The sequence below is a fragment of the Haliotis cracherodii genome, unplaced genomic scaffold, assembly GCF_022045235.1.
Source record: "Haliotis cracherodii isolate W230 unplaced genomic scaffold, xgHalCrac1.p SCAF_5, whole genome shotgun sequence".
Taxonomy (NCBI): domain Eukaryota; kingdom Metazoa; phylum Mollusca; class Gastropoda; order Lepetellida; family Haliotidae; genus Haliotis; species Haliotis cracherodii.
This window is the reverse complement of record NW_027266308.1, coordinates 5,388,316-5,405,258: the sequence shown is the minus strand read 5'-3', so window position 1 is coordinate 5,405,258 and position 16,943 is coordinate 5,388,316. Positions and strand designations below refer to the sequence as shown.

The window sequence follows — 16,943 nt, the reverse complement described above, 5'->3', positions numbered from 1 at the left end:
AAGCTGGAGGGGCCTTGACCTTGTAGAAGGTGAAACTATACAAGATCTTAACTCTCTGTCAAAACAGAAGACGCAACACCAACGAAGCCTTGGGCCAGATGTCTCCAGAATAGTTAATGTGTTTGGTGAAAAAGAACACAAATATTGAGTTAAACTGAATCGCCCGTGCACCAAACAACGTGAACTGCGGACTTCGTCGGTTGATAAGCGTTTCAATGAAAGGAGTGAAACATAGATACTCTACAAGCGATGTATATAACGTGTTATACCTTGGCTCTTCTTCTGACACCAGTGTGCATGATACACACCGACAATTACCGAGTTCTGTCCTCATGTCCTGGACAGATCATGAAGAGCGTGTACATATCCTTGATAATTCGTGATGTGACGAAGCTGGACTGTGGACGAAAATGTTCTGAGAGTGATTCCTGCAAGTCCTTTCATTACGGTTCCCTCTCCAGGAGGTGCCATCTCAACACGGACTTTGATCAAGGGGATTGTTCGAAGATGGAAATTGATCCTGACATGATTTACTACGTAAAGGTATGAATGTAATTTTGACTTAGCCCTTTGCATGTAGATGTTTACGTGCAATGCCAATTTATACGTTGTTTTTCATGGTCAGAATAGGACCACAGTATAATATATTAAAGGTCCACTCTACTGGGGTTCCAGGTAGTCAGACTCTGGGACTTGGCTGATGGCGTACCATGACGTCGTTGCTTATGCGTTCAAACATTGCGCGTTGAAAGATGGTTCTTCTTGTAACCCTGTCTGGCGCTGGATATTAAGGGGCCAATGAGCCAAGAGCTGGTCGGCTCGGAGCCGGTATACTGGGTCTGTGTGGGGTATTCATGCTAAACTGCGGCATGGTATCTCATCTGGCATCAGTCCGGACTAGTACAAACACACACACACACACACACACACACGTGCATGCACGTCGTTAGAGCAATAATCTCTGACGCGACGTTAAACCCCATTTCACCTCACCTCACCTCAAACATTGCGAAGCTTACTGAGAAAACAGTATGACAAATGCTGGACTTTGTCATAGATAACATCTATGTGAAATTTGGGGGTAAGACAATTAGGCAAGCAGTAGGCACCCCATGGGCACCAATTGTGCCCACCTCCATGCTGATCTGTTTCTTCATCCATACGAGTCTGGATGTCCTTTCGGATTGGTAAATTTCAACAATATGTCCAAAATGTTTAACTTCAGGTATGTCGATCTGATATCGTTCAATAATGGTCAAACAGGCAACTCCCTTCCACTGAATTACTCACCTGAGTTAAAATCAAAGAAACCAGTGGAACCGCCTGATCAGAAAGACTCAGAATGACAAAAAAAACCTATCAGCAAGACGGTATAAGAGAAATCATGGCTTTTCAAATGTCAACTTTCCCTTTTATTATCTAGGCTCTGGTGTCTAAACTTTTGATACAAGGTACAATTGAGGATACGACTCTTTATGATCAGGGTACAATTGTCGAGGCCTTAGAAGGCTTTCAGAAAGTGTTGTGGTAGACATGTGGTAGACATTTCCAAATTTCCAAACGTCAACACCAGAGAATAACCAGTCTCGATTATCCGTGGAAACCAAGCACCAGACAGGTTAACAAGTACAATCTTTTAAAGGCGTTTAGTATGACAAGCTGGGGATAGAACCACCGACTTTCTGCTCTAAGGACAGACATTCTACCCACTAGACCTGGGAGGCGGTTGCTGCAATGTGCGAGTGACTGCCATTGTTAACAGTCGGTGCCCGATGATGGCAGGATAGCTGAACCTATTAACATACACTGTCATAGTGACACTCGTTCAAATCGCTGATGTATTTTACATCTCATTTTCAGACGTATAACAAAAGCAAGAAATAAACAGTTGTATTGACATCTGATAGCGCTGAAATATTCTGGCATGATATATCAGAATACTTTGATAACACCCCATTAATAGCTCCGTAACTACTTGCCTGATTCTCGTCTTGAATACTCGTGACGTTATATATACTGAACCGCGAAAGAAACGTCACCATGGATAGATATATGAGAAACCTTATTTGTCAAAATACTGTAAACATACTTTGAGACATATTAAAAAGATGAAACTTGGCAAAACTGATCATCAAGGTTGAAATTAAAGTGTCAAATGTTCTTAAAGTGAAACACAACACTAGTCTCTGAGAAAATGGCATCACAAGTCAGTATCTAGTTTGTCCGCCATATGCATTGATGACTGTCTTGCAACGTCGATACATGGAATGGATGAGGCGGTTGATGAAGGCCATAGGCACTTGAAGACACACTCTGATGAACACCTGACGCAGTTCAGCTGCAGTTCATTCAGCCGTCTTTGAATCTCGTCCCACGGGTGCTCAATGGGATTTCAATTGGGACTGAGGGCAGGCCACTGCTTGGTTCTGATGACATTCTGCTGGAGGAAGTCTCTTCTCTCGCTCTCTCTCTAATGTGTCGCTGGTGTGACCCCGTGGTCTGTCGAGCAGTTCCCGCAGCAGTAACAAAGCGATATTGAAGATGCTGTCGCACAATCTGACGATCCTCTCGTCGGGTGGTGACCCTTGGTCTTCCACTATGTGGTCGGTCATCTGTAGTGTTGGTGGTCTGGTACTGTTGCTGGAGCCTGTATATAGACTTGAAATGCATTGGCTACTTACCGGGCGGTTTGTCCAGCATGCAATCGTCCAAGGGCTTGGTGTCGCTGATTTCTTGTCAATCTTGGCATGTGGTAGCAATTCAATAACGAATGAATGTTATCCGATCTTGGTGGATTTTTATAGGGCAAGAAATGGCGGAACGCATGTGCATTTTAATTTGCACGGAACTCACGTGCGTCGGGTTACCATGGCCGTTGCCGTGATGCGCTTGGGCGATCGGTTTTATTGTCATCTGCTTTGTTTTTTTTATCATCAAATTTTATTTTTTACGGACAAGGTAATGTTAAATTTTAGAAACTTTGACAAAAAATACCCAGATATTTGAATGACAACTTTTGATGCAATGTTACTTTGGGTGACGTTTCTTTTGCGGTTCAATATATATATGATTTGTCCATTACGGAAAAAGCGTATAACACCAGCATGGTATTTTAAAATATATCAAGAGAGTCGCCACAAGGGTGAGGCTGCTTTTGAATCAATACTGAATAAATGTAGCGGGTGAAAGTGGCTTGTGTGAATGTTCCCGGACAGTTTTCATCCTGCTTTCTCGACGTTTTTGTGTGAAGAATATTAGGAACCGCTTTTGAATCTATAAAAGCCACTAAACGAGAACGTAACCCTCATGATCGTTTAGTTAGTGTTGATTGATCGTAAAGAGGATCCAAGGGCTAAGGATAAAGTTCGGGGTAACCTACCCTAACACAGGCGACATTTGGATGTGTTCAGCGTCAATACAATATACCTAATAAACTGCATTCCTGTGCATAATCATTAAAATTAATGAATCTAAAAAATAATATATGTGTATAAGTTCGCATTTATCACTGTAGCAACTTGAATTACGAAGAACGCGAAATAAAAGATATATTGAAAATCAAAGTGCTTTCATAATCTAGCGCTTGCTACCAAATAAACTGCAATCCTGTGCATAATAATGGAAAGTACTGAATCGAAAAAAATAATATATGTGTAAACAAATATTCAAAACTCTCAACATCGCTGGGCTTAATCAATGACGCTGCGTGCAGAGATGATAGAACACTGAAGGGAGCTTATGCAAACTCGATGACCACTGATGTCACAGAGCATTGTTTCGCCGGTGTGACTGGCAGCATACTATTAGCATAACACCACTACCACAGGCTAATTTGCATATCACGTGACCGGTCTTTTCTCTTGTTTGAAAAGAAACGCGCTTTTTCAGAAGTCAGAATAGAACGGACTAACGCAAGTATTTGGGGGCGATTTACATATCGTTTGGCATAATTATATAAATATGGTACTGCAACTGCGACAGTGAGTTGCATGGCAATACATATTTACACATCAAAGTGACCGTATCGCTAGCACCCCGAAGGACTTCGATGACAGCACGTGGAGCCGTACAACCAATGTAAACATAGGATAACTACGCAAGTCCGGTCACGTGATATGCAAATTAGCCTGTGGCAGTGGTGTTATGCTGAGTCATAAGCTGGGCCCCGTCTCTAATATCACAATATACGAGCCGGTACAGACCAATGAGACGATGGCTGTGAACGCCTTCGAAATATTAGACATACACAATGTTAGGTAATTTTTCATTGGTCGCTATTTTTAGATGAAGCGCTACCCTTCTACAAAAGCCTCCATTAAAAAAAAGCGTCACAAACTTCCTTGAGTCGTTTTTTTAGATGTGTCACCATCTGGTGCAGGACCTTAAAACTTTAAATTTTACTTAATTGTAGGAAATTAAATTTCCGAAATTATTTTCTTCATGTATTTTACGTACATGATATCAATATGCAAGAGAAATGATAGTAAACATAGTCTTGCGTATTCTTGGCATGAACATTTCGCAGGTTTTCGAATACACCCCCAAATTGTGCTATGCGAGAAAAATATTTATCATACACTTTCAGAAAACTTTGTGCGAATAAAATATTCTCAGGTATTTGAACGAGATACGCATGTTTGAAATTTGTATATGTCGACATATGTAGAGCCACGCATACAGTATGAATGTCGCACAGAAAATATCCCTAATTTTGCCATTCCATTCCATGACGTCAAACATGTTTATGTTTACGTGGGTTTGTGTTCAATTTAAGGAATAAGGAATAACTCGTAATATATATGATGTGACTCTTCTGACAAAATAGAAATGTGTTGTACGACTCGTGTGTGGTTGCAATATATTTATTGGATGATTACGTTAAAATGATGAAACTTCTGTTGAAAACATTGAAATTGTAATAGAATAGCCAAAAAACATGAAATTAAAAGTGTGAAAAAATGTATAAAAGATATGCACAATCTACATAATAATTACAACTGTAAACAGAGGGTTACAATGATCGTGTGTGCTTTCATTCAAGGACCTTAACCTCAAAGAAATTACCCAATATGTACAGCAATGTTGGTATATGACATCACTACCGGTGACCGACCTTTACAAAATGGCATGTTCACTGTCAACAGTACGCGGGATTTTACGAGGGGACTTTCGTTGATTCAGGGATCGTATATACATAAATGTGACATGTAAGTAATGAGAAACATGTCGCAAGTTGACGACGCGCATAGGGAGCCGGGAACCAGCTTATGCTGAGTCACTACTGCGCCGGAGTGCGGTACTATGCTGGTCACAAGGAACTCTGGGTAAGAGAGTGCAAAATACTACAAATGACGTCATAGGGTATTGTTTTTTATTACCCACGTGGTGAAGATACAGGTGGTAAGATACTAAATCCGTACGTCACACGTGTGTCGTACAAGGTTGACCTCGTTTTATTCGTTTTGATTGGACAATCGTGACCTCGGTCACACCGGAACTACTTTTTTCATTCATAAACAATCACGAGACGTCATTCGCTTTCACAACTCTTTACTACTACGAAGCAGAACTGTAGGATTCTCGTGAAAACGAGAGACATTTACAAACAATCACAAGCAATTTTAATACATGTCATGACAATAAATGGTATTTTGTTTGGCTAACTTGAAACATTTTGCGTTTGGTAACAAATATACTACAAAAAAACAACATCTCCCGCACGATCGTCTGCTAGCTAAAATATTAGCGCAGATCGAAAGATGGCTACCACTATTCGCGTTAACGATTGTGTCAAAATTGACGGAGAAGTTAGAGGACGGGTGCTTTCTATTGTTCAACCACTTGGAACATTCAATGCCTACAATATCAAAACTCTAAATGGTGAAATGAGGCAAGTAGGACGGCATAGACTTACTGTTGTTCCTGAGACTGTATCATCGGCCCCTATATCCGTTTTGAACCCATTTGACACTGTTCCAGAATGTGTCTATGAGGAACTATTTAAGGATGACTTTTTTGATGATATACCAGGTGACAATGTGTATCAGTATGACTGTTCAAACATTGACAATTTCATACATCAAAATCGAAATCAAAACACCTGGAGAAAAACCCAATATGACATATTTTGGAGTATTTTGGAGAAATTCATGAACGCCAACGCTGATTCTAGGCCGGTTGAAACCATACCCCCAAATGAACTATGCGATGTATTGTGTAGCTTTTTCATCTTGACAAAGAAATCAAACGGCCAGGACTATGAACCAAGCTCTTTGACATCAAAGCTATCAAGCATTGACAGATTTCTAAAATCAAGGGGATATGAAAAGTCCTTGTTGCAGGATCGTCAGTTTTCAAAACTTGGCGAAGTCCTGTCAACCAAACAAAAAGTTCTAAAAAGAGAAGGGCGAGGAAACTTACCTAATAGGGCCGAAAGTCTGTCCAATGATGAAATAAACATGATGTTTGATGCAAACGAATTGGGTCCTAATAATCCAGAATCCATTCTCAACACACTATGGTGGAATAACACAAGACACTTTGGTCTCCGAAGTGTAAAACCTCATCACTTGATGAGGTGGGGAGATGTAGTTCTAAAACTCGACTCTGATGGTAGAGAGTTCATTGAGTACAATGAACGTCAAACAAAGACACGCACAGGCAATGACACACGTAATGTCCGTGACGTGCCTCCCCGTGCATGGTCCACTAACGACCCACGATGTCCAGTTGCACTGTACAAACTGTATGCCAGTTTGCGCCCGGTAGATTTTTGTTCACCAGACACTCCGTTCTATTTGGCCACGAATTCGAAATTAGCACCTGCCCCTAACCATCCTTGGTTTAAACGTGGACCAGTTGGAAAAAATAAACTTGGCTCAATCATGAAAAGAATATCCAATTCAGCGGGAATCATTGGAAAACGTGTCACAAATCACTCGGCCAGGAAAACCATGATTCAATCACTCCGTGAGATTGGTGTACCGGGCACAGAAATCATGCAAATTTCCGGTCACAAAAACATCCAAAGTGTGCACAACTACAGCAGTATTTCCAGCGTTCAACATCGTGACATTAGTAACATGATCTCTTCCAACACTCGCGGTGACCTTGCCCTTCCCGAAAGCACATCTCGTTCCGTCAATGTTGTGACCTCCGCACAATCCAAGCAAACTCGGTGCGACTTTGTCAATTCCATTTTCTCTGCTCCTATATATGGAGGAACGATAAACATTAACTTCCTTGGTGACCACAGGGATTTCTATGCTCCGAAACGTTAAAAGCTGGAAACTAGGTCCACTGACGACAGTAATGTTGAGTAGGCTAACTGATGAATGTACTAGCGGCGTGAGTGAACGTCTCCGCGGCATGGCCGAGATTCAAACGGGAGGCGACGTTTGACTTTTTACATGTTTTTGTTCAGTGTGTTCACATCATACACATTCCAGTTAGTTTACTCTCTCCAAATTAAAACTGTTATTTCCTGGCATGAGCTGTATTGTCAATTATTCATACACAAACAACAGGAACTATTTACCAATGCGTAAATAAGTTAGCATGTCTATATTTGGGCATTTTACTATTCATGCGCAACCAGAGTTCGAGCCATTTTGCGTTTGGCGTATAAAGTAACGAAAACGCTATTTTCGTCCTTAAAAATGTGGGTAATAAATAAAATACTACACTCGTTCTCGTAAGATACTATTTTTACGAAACTCTTGAACTTTCTATGGTATCTGACCTCGCTTTCGCTCGGTCAGATACCATAGAAAGTTCCCTCGTTTCGTAAAAAATAGTATCTTACGAGAACGAGTGTAGTATTCTCTATTTATTACCCACGTGGTGAAGACACAGGTGGTAAGATACTAAATCCGTACGTCACACGTGTGTCGTACAAGGTTGACCTTGTTTTATTCGTTTTGATTGGATAACCGTGACCTCTGTCACACCGGGACTACTTTTTTCATTCATAAAAAAATTGCGAGACGTCATTCATTTTGCGATTACAAGGCAGAACTGAAGAAATTCATGAGAATGAGAGATATTTACAAACACTGTATTAAACCAAACAAGATAGTCACACGCATCAAATTCGGTTTGCATTCTATATAAGTTATGCATAGAGCTTCTACAGACATATAATCGAGCTAGATCTATAAATCGATTTACAATGTACGACTGCCGATCGAGCGCGTCCCTTGAGCGTGACGCACCCGTCCACTTTCGCAACTTTCAAATTGATTTAACGTAAAAGGATAAGCGTGTTTAAACTATCTGGACAGATATCTAGACTTACTTGGGATGATCCGGTTGTGCCATCGGTGTCCCCTTTGAAGCGTATTTTGTGGCGCTGTTTCGGGAGGTGTTGTTCATGAATGAACGTACACGACAGCACGACCAGATCACTTAAAGTTCATAGTTCCGATACAAATCATTCGAAAACTCCGTGGAAGGGTGCCTGACTTCTGATTTTGTGGCCCCAAACATCCCAAATGTGAACAATAACATTCCCTATCTCTAGCGTAAAACGCTGTGAGTGGATCGCGGTTGTCTTTTCTTATTCCGGTGGCGACCTTGCCCTTCGATCGTTGGAAGCTGTCATTGACATGAAGGCAGATTTGAGTTTGTTGATTTTCACGTCTTCAGTAAAGGGTGGTACAGTTAACATGAATGTCTTTGGCGAACAGTCTGATTTCCCTCTTCCAAAATGGTACGGACATGATATAAATTCAGCTGATGGATCAAGGAAACCGAACCATTTTGATTGCACAGACGGGACCACGGCACTGCGAGCGACTGTTGGTCCGATATTCAAAGCGCGGCGCTAATGTGACATCTCAAATTTTCTTATCGGTGTCCCGCGTACTAACAACATTGCGCTTGAATTACCATAAGTTGAAGACTTTCTTCCAAAAGCATCTTGAGGGTCGGTGCTGGTTTGTTTGCAAACAGAACAGCAGGCGCATGTTGTTAATGCGTATGCATAAACATGTCAACAATGCCCATATTTGGTCATATATCAATATTCATGTGCAACCAGATTTTGCAACCGGTTTCAGTTTGGTCTGTCAGTGAACGAAAGTTGTTATGTATTTACACTTAAATATATATTTAACGTGGGTAATAAATAAAATACCACACTCATTCTCGTTAGATACCATTTTTACGAAACTCGTGAACTTTCTATGGTATCTGACCTCGCTCGGTCAGATACCATAGAAAGTCCACTCGTTTCGTAAAAATGGTATCTAACGAGAACGAGTGTAGTATTCTCTATATCCTTCCTTGCTTGCATGTACATTTCTTGAATTCCATTGGTCAGCGACTGTTGGATAAATATCCATGTACCCCGCTACAGCAGTGTAACAACTAGAAAATATATCCCAGTGGGCATGTGGACATTGTTCTCTGCAATTCAGGCTCACTGCAGCGAAGCGTCATGTATGGTTACATTAAATTTAGATGACCGTGATGAACAGAGCCTTGGCTACTCGTGAAGATCCAGGGTAGAATGGGTCTTCAGCAACCCATGCTTGCCGAAAAAGGCGACTGTGCTTGTCCTAAAAGGCGACTAACGGGATCGGGTGGTCAGGCTTGCTGACTTGGTTGTGATGCATGTCATCGTATCCCAATTGTGCGGATCGAAGCTCATGATATCAATCACTGGATTGTCTGGTCCAGGCTCGATTATTTACAAACCGCCGTCATATAGCTGGAATATTGCTGAGTGCGGCGTTCAACAACAAACAAACAAACAAACAGAGTCTTGGCATAAACAAACTGTCGGCTGGTAATATGTCGACAAACAAACGCTACAACCTTCTTTTGTTTTCAAATTGTGGTAAATGATAGACATGGTTGTAAGAAAATTCGTTGTAGGCATATCAAACCTCATTCTCATCGTATTGTGCATGTTATATATGTCAGGCTCAAGAATGTGCAAATGGCGGTATTCTACAACCCGACTCGAGCTGCAAGTGTGTCAATGGCTACGTGGGTACACGGTGTGAACGGTTAATGACAGGTAGGTGTAACAGTGACTGAAACAGGCCAGGACGCTTCTCTTCGTGTTCCTATTCTTAATGCCTTCATTTCAGCAAAGTGTCACATGATTTACCATCTTCCCGAGGCAAGGGTGTTAACTGACGGTAAAAGTCCAGTTTCCACCCTTGCCGAACTACGCTGGAATTTCAGGGCTCGATCTTAGCGCAACCAGTGGCTTTTATGAGTTATGTCCCTTCCTAACCCTCCTACTGACAAATCAGATTCGACCTCTCATATCACTTGCATTTGCTTCAAATAAAATTGCGTCCTTACAGTGAAGACGATCTGGTCAATAATCAAGATCAATTTAGTAATAAAATGGGTCTTACTCCGAGAAGTGTATCAAATCAAGTGAGCACCTTGATTAAAAACATGAAAAGATTTTGAAAATGTCTGTTGATGCTAAGTTGACGGTACACATTCTTTGCAAATCCTGCAATTGACCGAAATCTGCTAGGCAGTTTACGAACAGGATGCCGATTTCGTTACGGGATTTTGATTGGACTATGCATAGATTCGATAGTCCAGCCAAATAATAACTCCATAATTGCAGCCTAATCCAATCACTTTTATAGTTAGTTAACTTTCTTGCCTCTGGAAGATGATGATTTTCATGGTAAGATTTATTTAAAGAAATCTTCTTTCATCACAATCATTGAAAAAGAAAGATTAAGCCACAACAGATTGATATTTTTGTCTTAAAATATCCATCCAAATTATCATCGGAAACAGTTTGCATTTGTAGAAGTATTTTTATTGGACATAAAGAGCACGTCTGTGTCCAACTCATCACCCGGTTTAAAGTGCTGGTTAGAATACATAGACATTCTCACATGGACACAATATGTTTTGTTAGACTAGCAATTTTTTTAAAATGTAATTCCATCTGCTACGGGGGCGGTCGGGTAGCCTAGTGATTAAAGCGTTCGCCCGTCACGCCGAAGACCCGGGTTCGATTCCCGACATGGGTACAATGTGTGAAGCCCATTTCTGGTGCCCCCCGCCGTGATATTGCTGGAATATTGCTAAAAGCGGCGTAAAACCATACTCACTCACTCACTCCATCTGCTACGTAATCAGCTGAAACCTCAATTAAGCATGCCTAAATACATATTTTAGGGCTGAACAGAAGATGAATTTTTCACAGACCTTAAAATGAAATAGCACAGCATATTCACATAATTTTAGAACTTAAAAAGTTGACTTTATACACAAACATGTTTTCATTCGCATGTTTGGGCATTTGTTGCTGTGCAGAGTTGCGTCCCTTAGCCGTGCCAGTATCCGTTGTTCCGGGTTAGTATTCCCCTAACTATGACCTATGGTCCGAAAGGTGGGGAACACCAGACAGCTTTCCAAGAAATAATCCAGATATTTACTTATTCATAACTTTGCCGAAGCCAGAAGTTGTCGAAGATGCTCTTGATTCTAAAGAAGTATAATAAGCGTTAGACCAGGCGTCTATTGGAATCTGTTCAGGCGGATAATCAAGACTGGTTATTCTCTGGTGTTGACGTTATATTTTAAATACGAGGCATTCAAAGAAGCCACGGGCTACATGCAATTGCACAATATCAATTATGAATTGTTTATACATATATATACACGTGAGAAGGTAAAAGTTTAAAAGAGTTATTATTATAACCTTTACATTATGCAATATGTTGACACAGTGAGCGGTTACATCAATGAGATTAAAACTACAAAGATCTTAAAAGGTTCTAAGTTCAATACATATTCTGATAAACCTGATGGTTGGGTTAAAATGTAGGCGTACAGAGGATCAACACTATGGCTTCACTGGAGTAGGCACGTACAGCCCGGATATCAATCTTTACTTTTAAGCTAATATTGTATCCAGTTTGACACTCGGGATGTCAATTGATCTAGAAATTTCCAAGCAACGACAATAGGGACTGTGGCCACTGCCTGATGTTGAAGCAGTGCTCAGAACAGGGCCTCAGGGCTATGGCACGCGTTGCATGAGAAATATTTCCGTTTGTGTAACGTACTCTGAGCTCTCATCGAGTTTTCACTGGAACAAGGCCGTGGCCTGATTCGTAGGTTAAAAATGGGGTCTCATCATTTGGCACCACCTATTGTTTAAAACAGCTGAAGCCGTCATGTGGGAGAACAAAAGTTTATGATTCAGTTTTGTGAGTACAATACAAATAGGCCGTATGTATTTACGGGTGATGGCTTCCGTGCGTGAATTGGGTTTAACGCCGCTTTTAACAGTATTCCAGTTATATCACGGCGTGTCAGCTTAATGTGGGAGGAAAGCCTGAAGTAATGCAGGTCTCAGACGTTTACACTTTGGTGAAACCCACGAGCACGGGTATGGTGCTGACAAACCTAGAAACATAATCGGGGCGAACCGGGATTCGAACCCACAATCATAGGTTTCTGGCGTGCCCAAGGGTGATGGTGGAGCATGGTATACAAAACACGAACGAGGGCTGGTCGAAAGGTTCTGAGCCTGACTAACTTTCAACTATGGGCCATAAGAAAGTGAACTAAACTTCCGGGCAAAAGAAAGTTGTCGCTTTAAAAATAGTTGTATAAAAGCAAAAAATCTGGTACAGGTTTGAACCCCCGCAGAAAACATTCGCCCAATTGCAACATGACCACAACCACATCGCAGATTTCGAACGCAGCTTTCCAAAGCATGCATTGTTGAAAACGTGCAAAACGTGATCCAAATCCACGTGCGTGATTGTGGCATAAATACCCACGTTGGACAGAGCAGGCATTCAGTAAGCAAAAAAAACCACCAAGAATATGCCCAGACATACACAAGCGCAACGAGACAGAGCGATCGGTATGGCCAATATGAGGGCTACTCAACGTCAGATAGCCAGAACCTTCAACTGCTCCCAGACCACCATCAGCAAGTTGATAATCCGCTACCAACAGACAGGACAGACTCAAGACCGGCCAAGATCGGGAAGACCGAGAGTGACAACACCGGTCGAAGACCGCTACATCCAGCAGATTCACCTCCGAAACAGATGTGTGACGGCGACATCAACAGCAGCACTAGGCCATGCCATCAGCAGACGAACAGTCCTTCGACGACTTCGTACGGCTGGTATACGAGCCTACCGACCCTTCCGTGGAATCGCCTTGACCCGTCTACACCGTCAACGCAGACTGCAATGGGCACGAACTGCACGTCGGTGGCAGCGACGTGACTGGGCGAGAGTGCTCTTTACAGATGAAAGTCGGTTCTGTCTCTTCAGGAACGATGGCAGAGTTCGAGTTTTTCGACGAAGGGGAGAGCGACTGGCGCCAAACTGCATTAGAGAAGTTCACCCGTTTGGAGGTGGAGGCGTCATGGTATGGGGTGGCATTTGTGGCCAGATTACAACACGGCTGGTTATCATCTGAGGAAACCTGAATGTTCAGCGATATAGGGATGAAGTGTTGAGACCTGTTGTGGTGCCCTTTATTCAACATCAACCAAGAGGATTAATTTTGCAACAACACAACGCAAGGCCTCACACCGTCCGAATTGTTCAAGACTACCTGAACAACGTTAACGTCAACGTATTGCCCTGGCCACCTTGTTCTCATGAATAGAGATCTGCTCGTCGGGTGCCAAAGTTTCTTTATTCTGATCTTAAGGGAAAAGGTACTTATATAAATTGTTAGATAAGATCACTTAGAAGTTGACGGATGACAACTTATTTATTTACCATAAAGGCCTTTTTGTAAAATCATCCAGTTTGATAGAACACTGTTTTATTTCAAAGGTCGACCATCATCTTCTCTGGATACGTTATGTGAAAAAAATAATACTTCAGAACAAATGAGAGTTTATTGCTCAGGTATTGTAAAACAATAAGAAAAAGGCAGAGATTGGTATTGAATCATGTGCAAAAAAACAATCTAAGCTTTAGAAATAATCCACATGCTGGTAAAATGATATTTTTTATTATTTTAAAAAAAAAATACGCAAATAAGTAATTTGTTTCGAAACGAAGTCCCAGGTCCTGAAAACATAAAATGTTTTAATACGCTACTGAGAACCGTTCTTAAAAGCGATATTCGCCATGACAATCGTAAGCTGCGGGTAAAGTAATAGTACAAAAGTATTCTCTCATAAAGTGCCCTAAGTTCTCATTGCATCCTCGATTATCCAATGTATCATCTTTCCATTTTTATGATAAATACCCTGGGCCCCTTTGCCACAATCCCTTTTTTTGGGGCCGGCTCGATGACATAAAACGCTGCCAAATAGACGTCATACGTCCAGATTTGGGTGCAGGGGAGCGCATCCCCCTGCTTGAAGCATATTTATCATATTACCGTATAAATAACATATAATTCAATGATTTTTGTGAAAAAAACAAAAACAATTTTTTGACTGAATTTTGCCTCACAAACTCCCCAGTTGTTTCCTGGTTGAATTATTTGCATTCTCCTATCATTTGTTTCAGGTTTAAAGGTGTTAATCATAGCATACATCACAAATACAACCAGGATGTCATGTAACATAAGAATTTGTTTTTGCATTTCCATATTGAAAAACTTAGAATTTTATTCATTTATTTACTTACTTACTTACTTACTTACTTACTTTCAGATTGCAGTGATGGTTTTGCTGCTGGGTTCGACTATCCCAGCGGCTACTACAGCATCCAGCCAACGTCTACATCTACGCCGTTTACGGTGAGATGTGTCATGAGATATGGAGGAAGAACAATTATGCACTACCGCATGGAAACACCAACTGCCACGTTGGATTTCAACCGGAGTTGGGCAGAATATCGCGACGGCTTCGGGCTGACCAACAAAGATCACTGGCTGGGGCTGGAGAAGATATACCACATTTGTAAACCGGGGACATTTTCACTGAAAATTGAAATGAAATTTCGTGACAATTCTTTCAAGCAACAGTTCTATTACAATTTTCATCTTTCAGATGAGGCAGATGGCTATCGTTTGTACTTTTCGGAATCACGTGGCAACAGCAGGAATCGATTAGGTGATTGTTTAACTCCGTTAAACGGATCGGCATTCAGCACGTACGACAGAGACAACGACAATGATGCCGGAAGCTGTGCCGTCGAATACGAAAGCGGGTTTTGGTTTGACGCATGCGCAGATTGTAACCCGAATGGTCGTCTGCTTCGTCCATTGGACGAGAACCGTATGAACGTTTCTTCTGAGGTGTTCTGGACAAACGACCTTGGGGGCAAAGTACCCTACAGAATGCTAATGTGGCTGGCCCCCATCTAAGCGTCATCTCAGATGAACACATACAAGATTGTTATTATCTTTACCTACCACGGTTGTAACGGCTGAAAATCAAATAACTCAATGAAATACCATCGAAGGAATATTTGTGTTCTGTCTTTCTTTTGGGCGGTCATAGTTCGCTTGGGGTTTGGGGTTAAACTGACGCGACCTCCTAGCAGATCAGACGGAGCAAGCCATCCTTCTCCCACCTACTCTTTAAATCAACAAATTTGCATGAGAATTTGACTCAACCCCTCCACCCATTAGCCCTGAGGGGGTCGTTGTCGGCACGGGTACTACAGAAATGTACCCCCGGTACGTTTCTGTATACAGAAATGTACTCTAGCCTAAATCAAAATACAGAAACGTACCTGGTACCCGAAACGGCGGACGAGTCCATATTCCACAACCCGAAACTGAAACCGAAACATGTTGTAGATCCGGTTCGCCTGATTACGAGTGCATGCGTGCATCGCGGAATATTAAATGAATGTACGTACGTCAGTATTTATGATCGTTTCCTATATGATACGCTGGAATGCAGCTTAAGACGAACGCGTACTGCCATGATGAATCTAACCGCGGTTTGGCACACAGGAAGTGACGAATACCTAATGAACCGGCTGCGTGCATTGCGCCCTGCGGCCCTGCAACGGAATGGACTCATCCCAGCGTACGATTCTGTATCTTGATTTTTGCTAGGGTTCATTTCTGTATTACCTATGCCGACAACGAACCTTTCAGCTCAAGTAGCGGGTTAAGCGCATTGCGCAATACGGCCTGTGGCGGAATTCACTCATTCTCGGGTACCTTCGTGTATTCTGGTTGGTTGGTTTGTTGTTTAACGCCGCACTCAGCAATATTCCAACTATATGACGGCGGTCTGTAAATAATCGAGTCTGGACCAGACAACCCAGTGATTAATATCATGAGCATAGATCCGTGCAATCGGGATCGATGACATGCATCAACCAAGTCAGCGAGCCTGACCACCCGATCCCGTTAGTCGCCTTTTACAACAGGCATAGTCGCCTTTTACGGCAAGCATGGGTTGCTGAAGACCCATTCTACCCCGGATCTATGTATTCTGATTTTAGCTAGGGGAAATCTCTGTATACAGAAACGTACATGGGGTACATATTTTGTACCCTGTGCCAAAAACGACCCCTTCAGCCCCATTAGCAAACATCTACATACATCGCTGTCACTTTTAGAAATACTCCTACAGGCCTGCCAAGGTGTAAGCGGAGAGGTAAGGTGTCGGAGTAAATATTTCAATGAGATTGCAGAAGGTTTAATATATCTCCCTCAAAAGTCGGCCATGACTGTACAATGGCAGCTGCCAGACTTGGAATTCCAAGATGGCGGTCTATGTGCTTTCCGGTGTCGTTTTCCACTGTGAGGATTTTACTATCTTGAGACAGCCGTGACAGTAATTCTCCGTACTGTTTACAACATGACAACATTTAATTAAATTTATATAGGTTTATGCAAAATGAAACTTAGATCCAGTCATTTTTATAAGTTAACATTAGAATAGCCACCGGTTTGTGGATGAGACGCTACAAGACTTCAGCTCAAAACATTGACCCGTGAAGATCCGGCGTAGAAGAGGTCTTCAGCAACCCAAGCTTGTCGTAAAAGGCGACTGTGCT

General features: G+C 41.9%; 1 protein-coding gene across 1 annotated transcript; it reads left to right on the top strand.

The window, feature by feature from the left end:
- Positions 1-215: 215 nt before the first annotated feature.
- On the top strand, positions 216-15,349 carry LOC139444170 (microfibril-associated glycoprotein 4-like). Its single transcript, XM_071225067.1, has 3 exons — positions 216-543; positions 9,928-10,024; positions 14,633-15,349. The coding sequence occupies exons 1-3, from the start codon at positions 250-252 to the stop codon at positions 15,286-15,288; spliced, it is 1,047 nt and encodes a 348-aa protein (XP_071081168.1). The 5' UTR covers positions 216-249; the 3' UTR covers positions 15,289-15,349.
- The last annotated feature ends 1,594 nt before the right edge of the window (positions 15,350-16,943 follow it).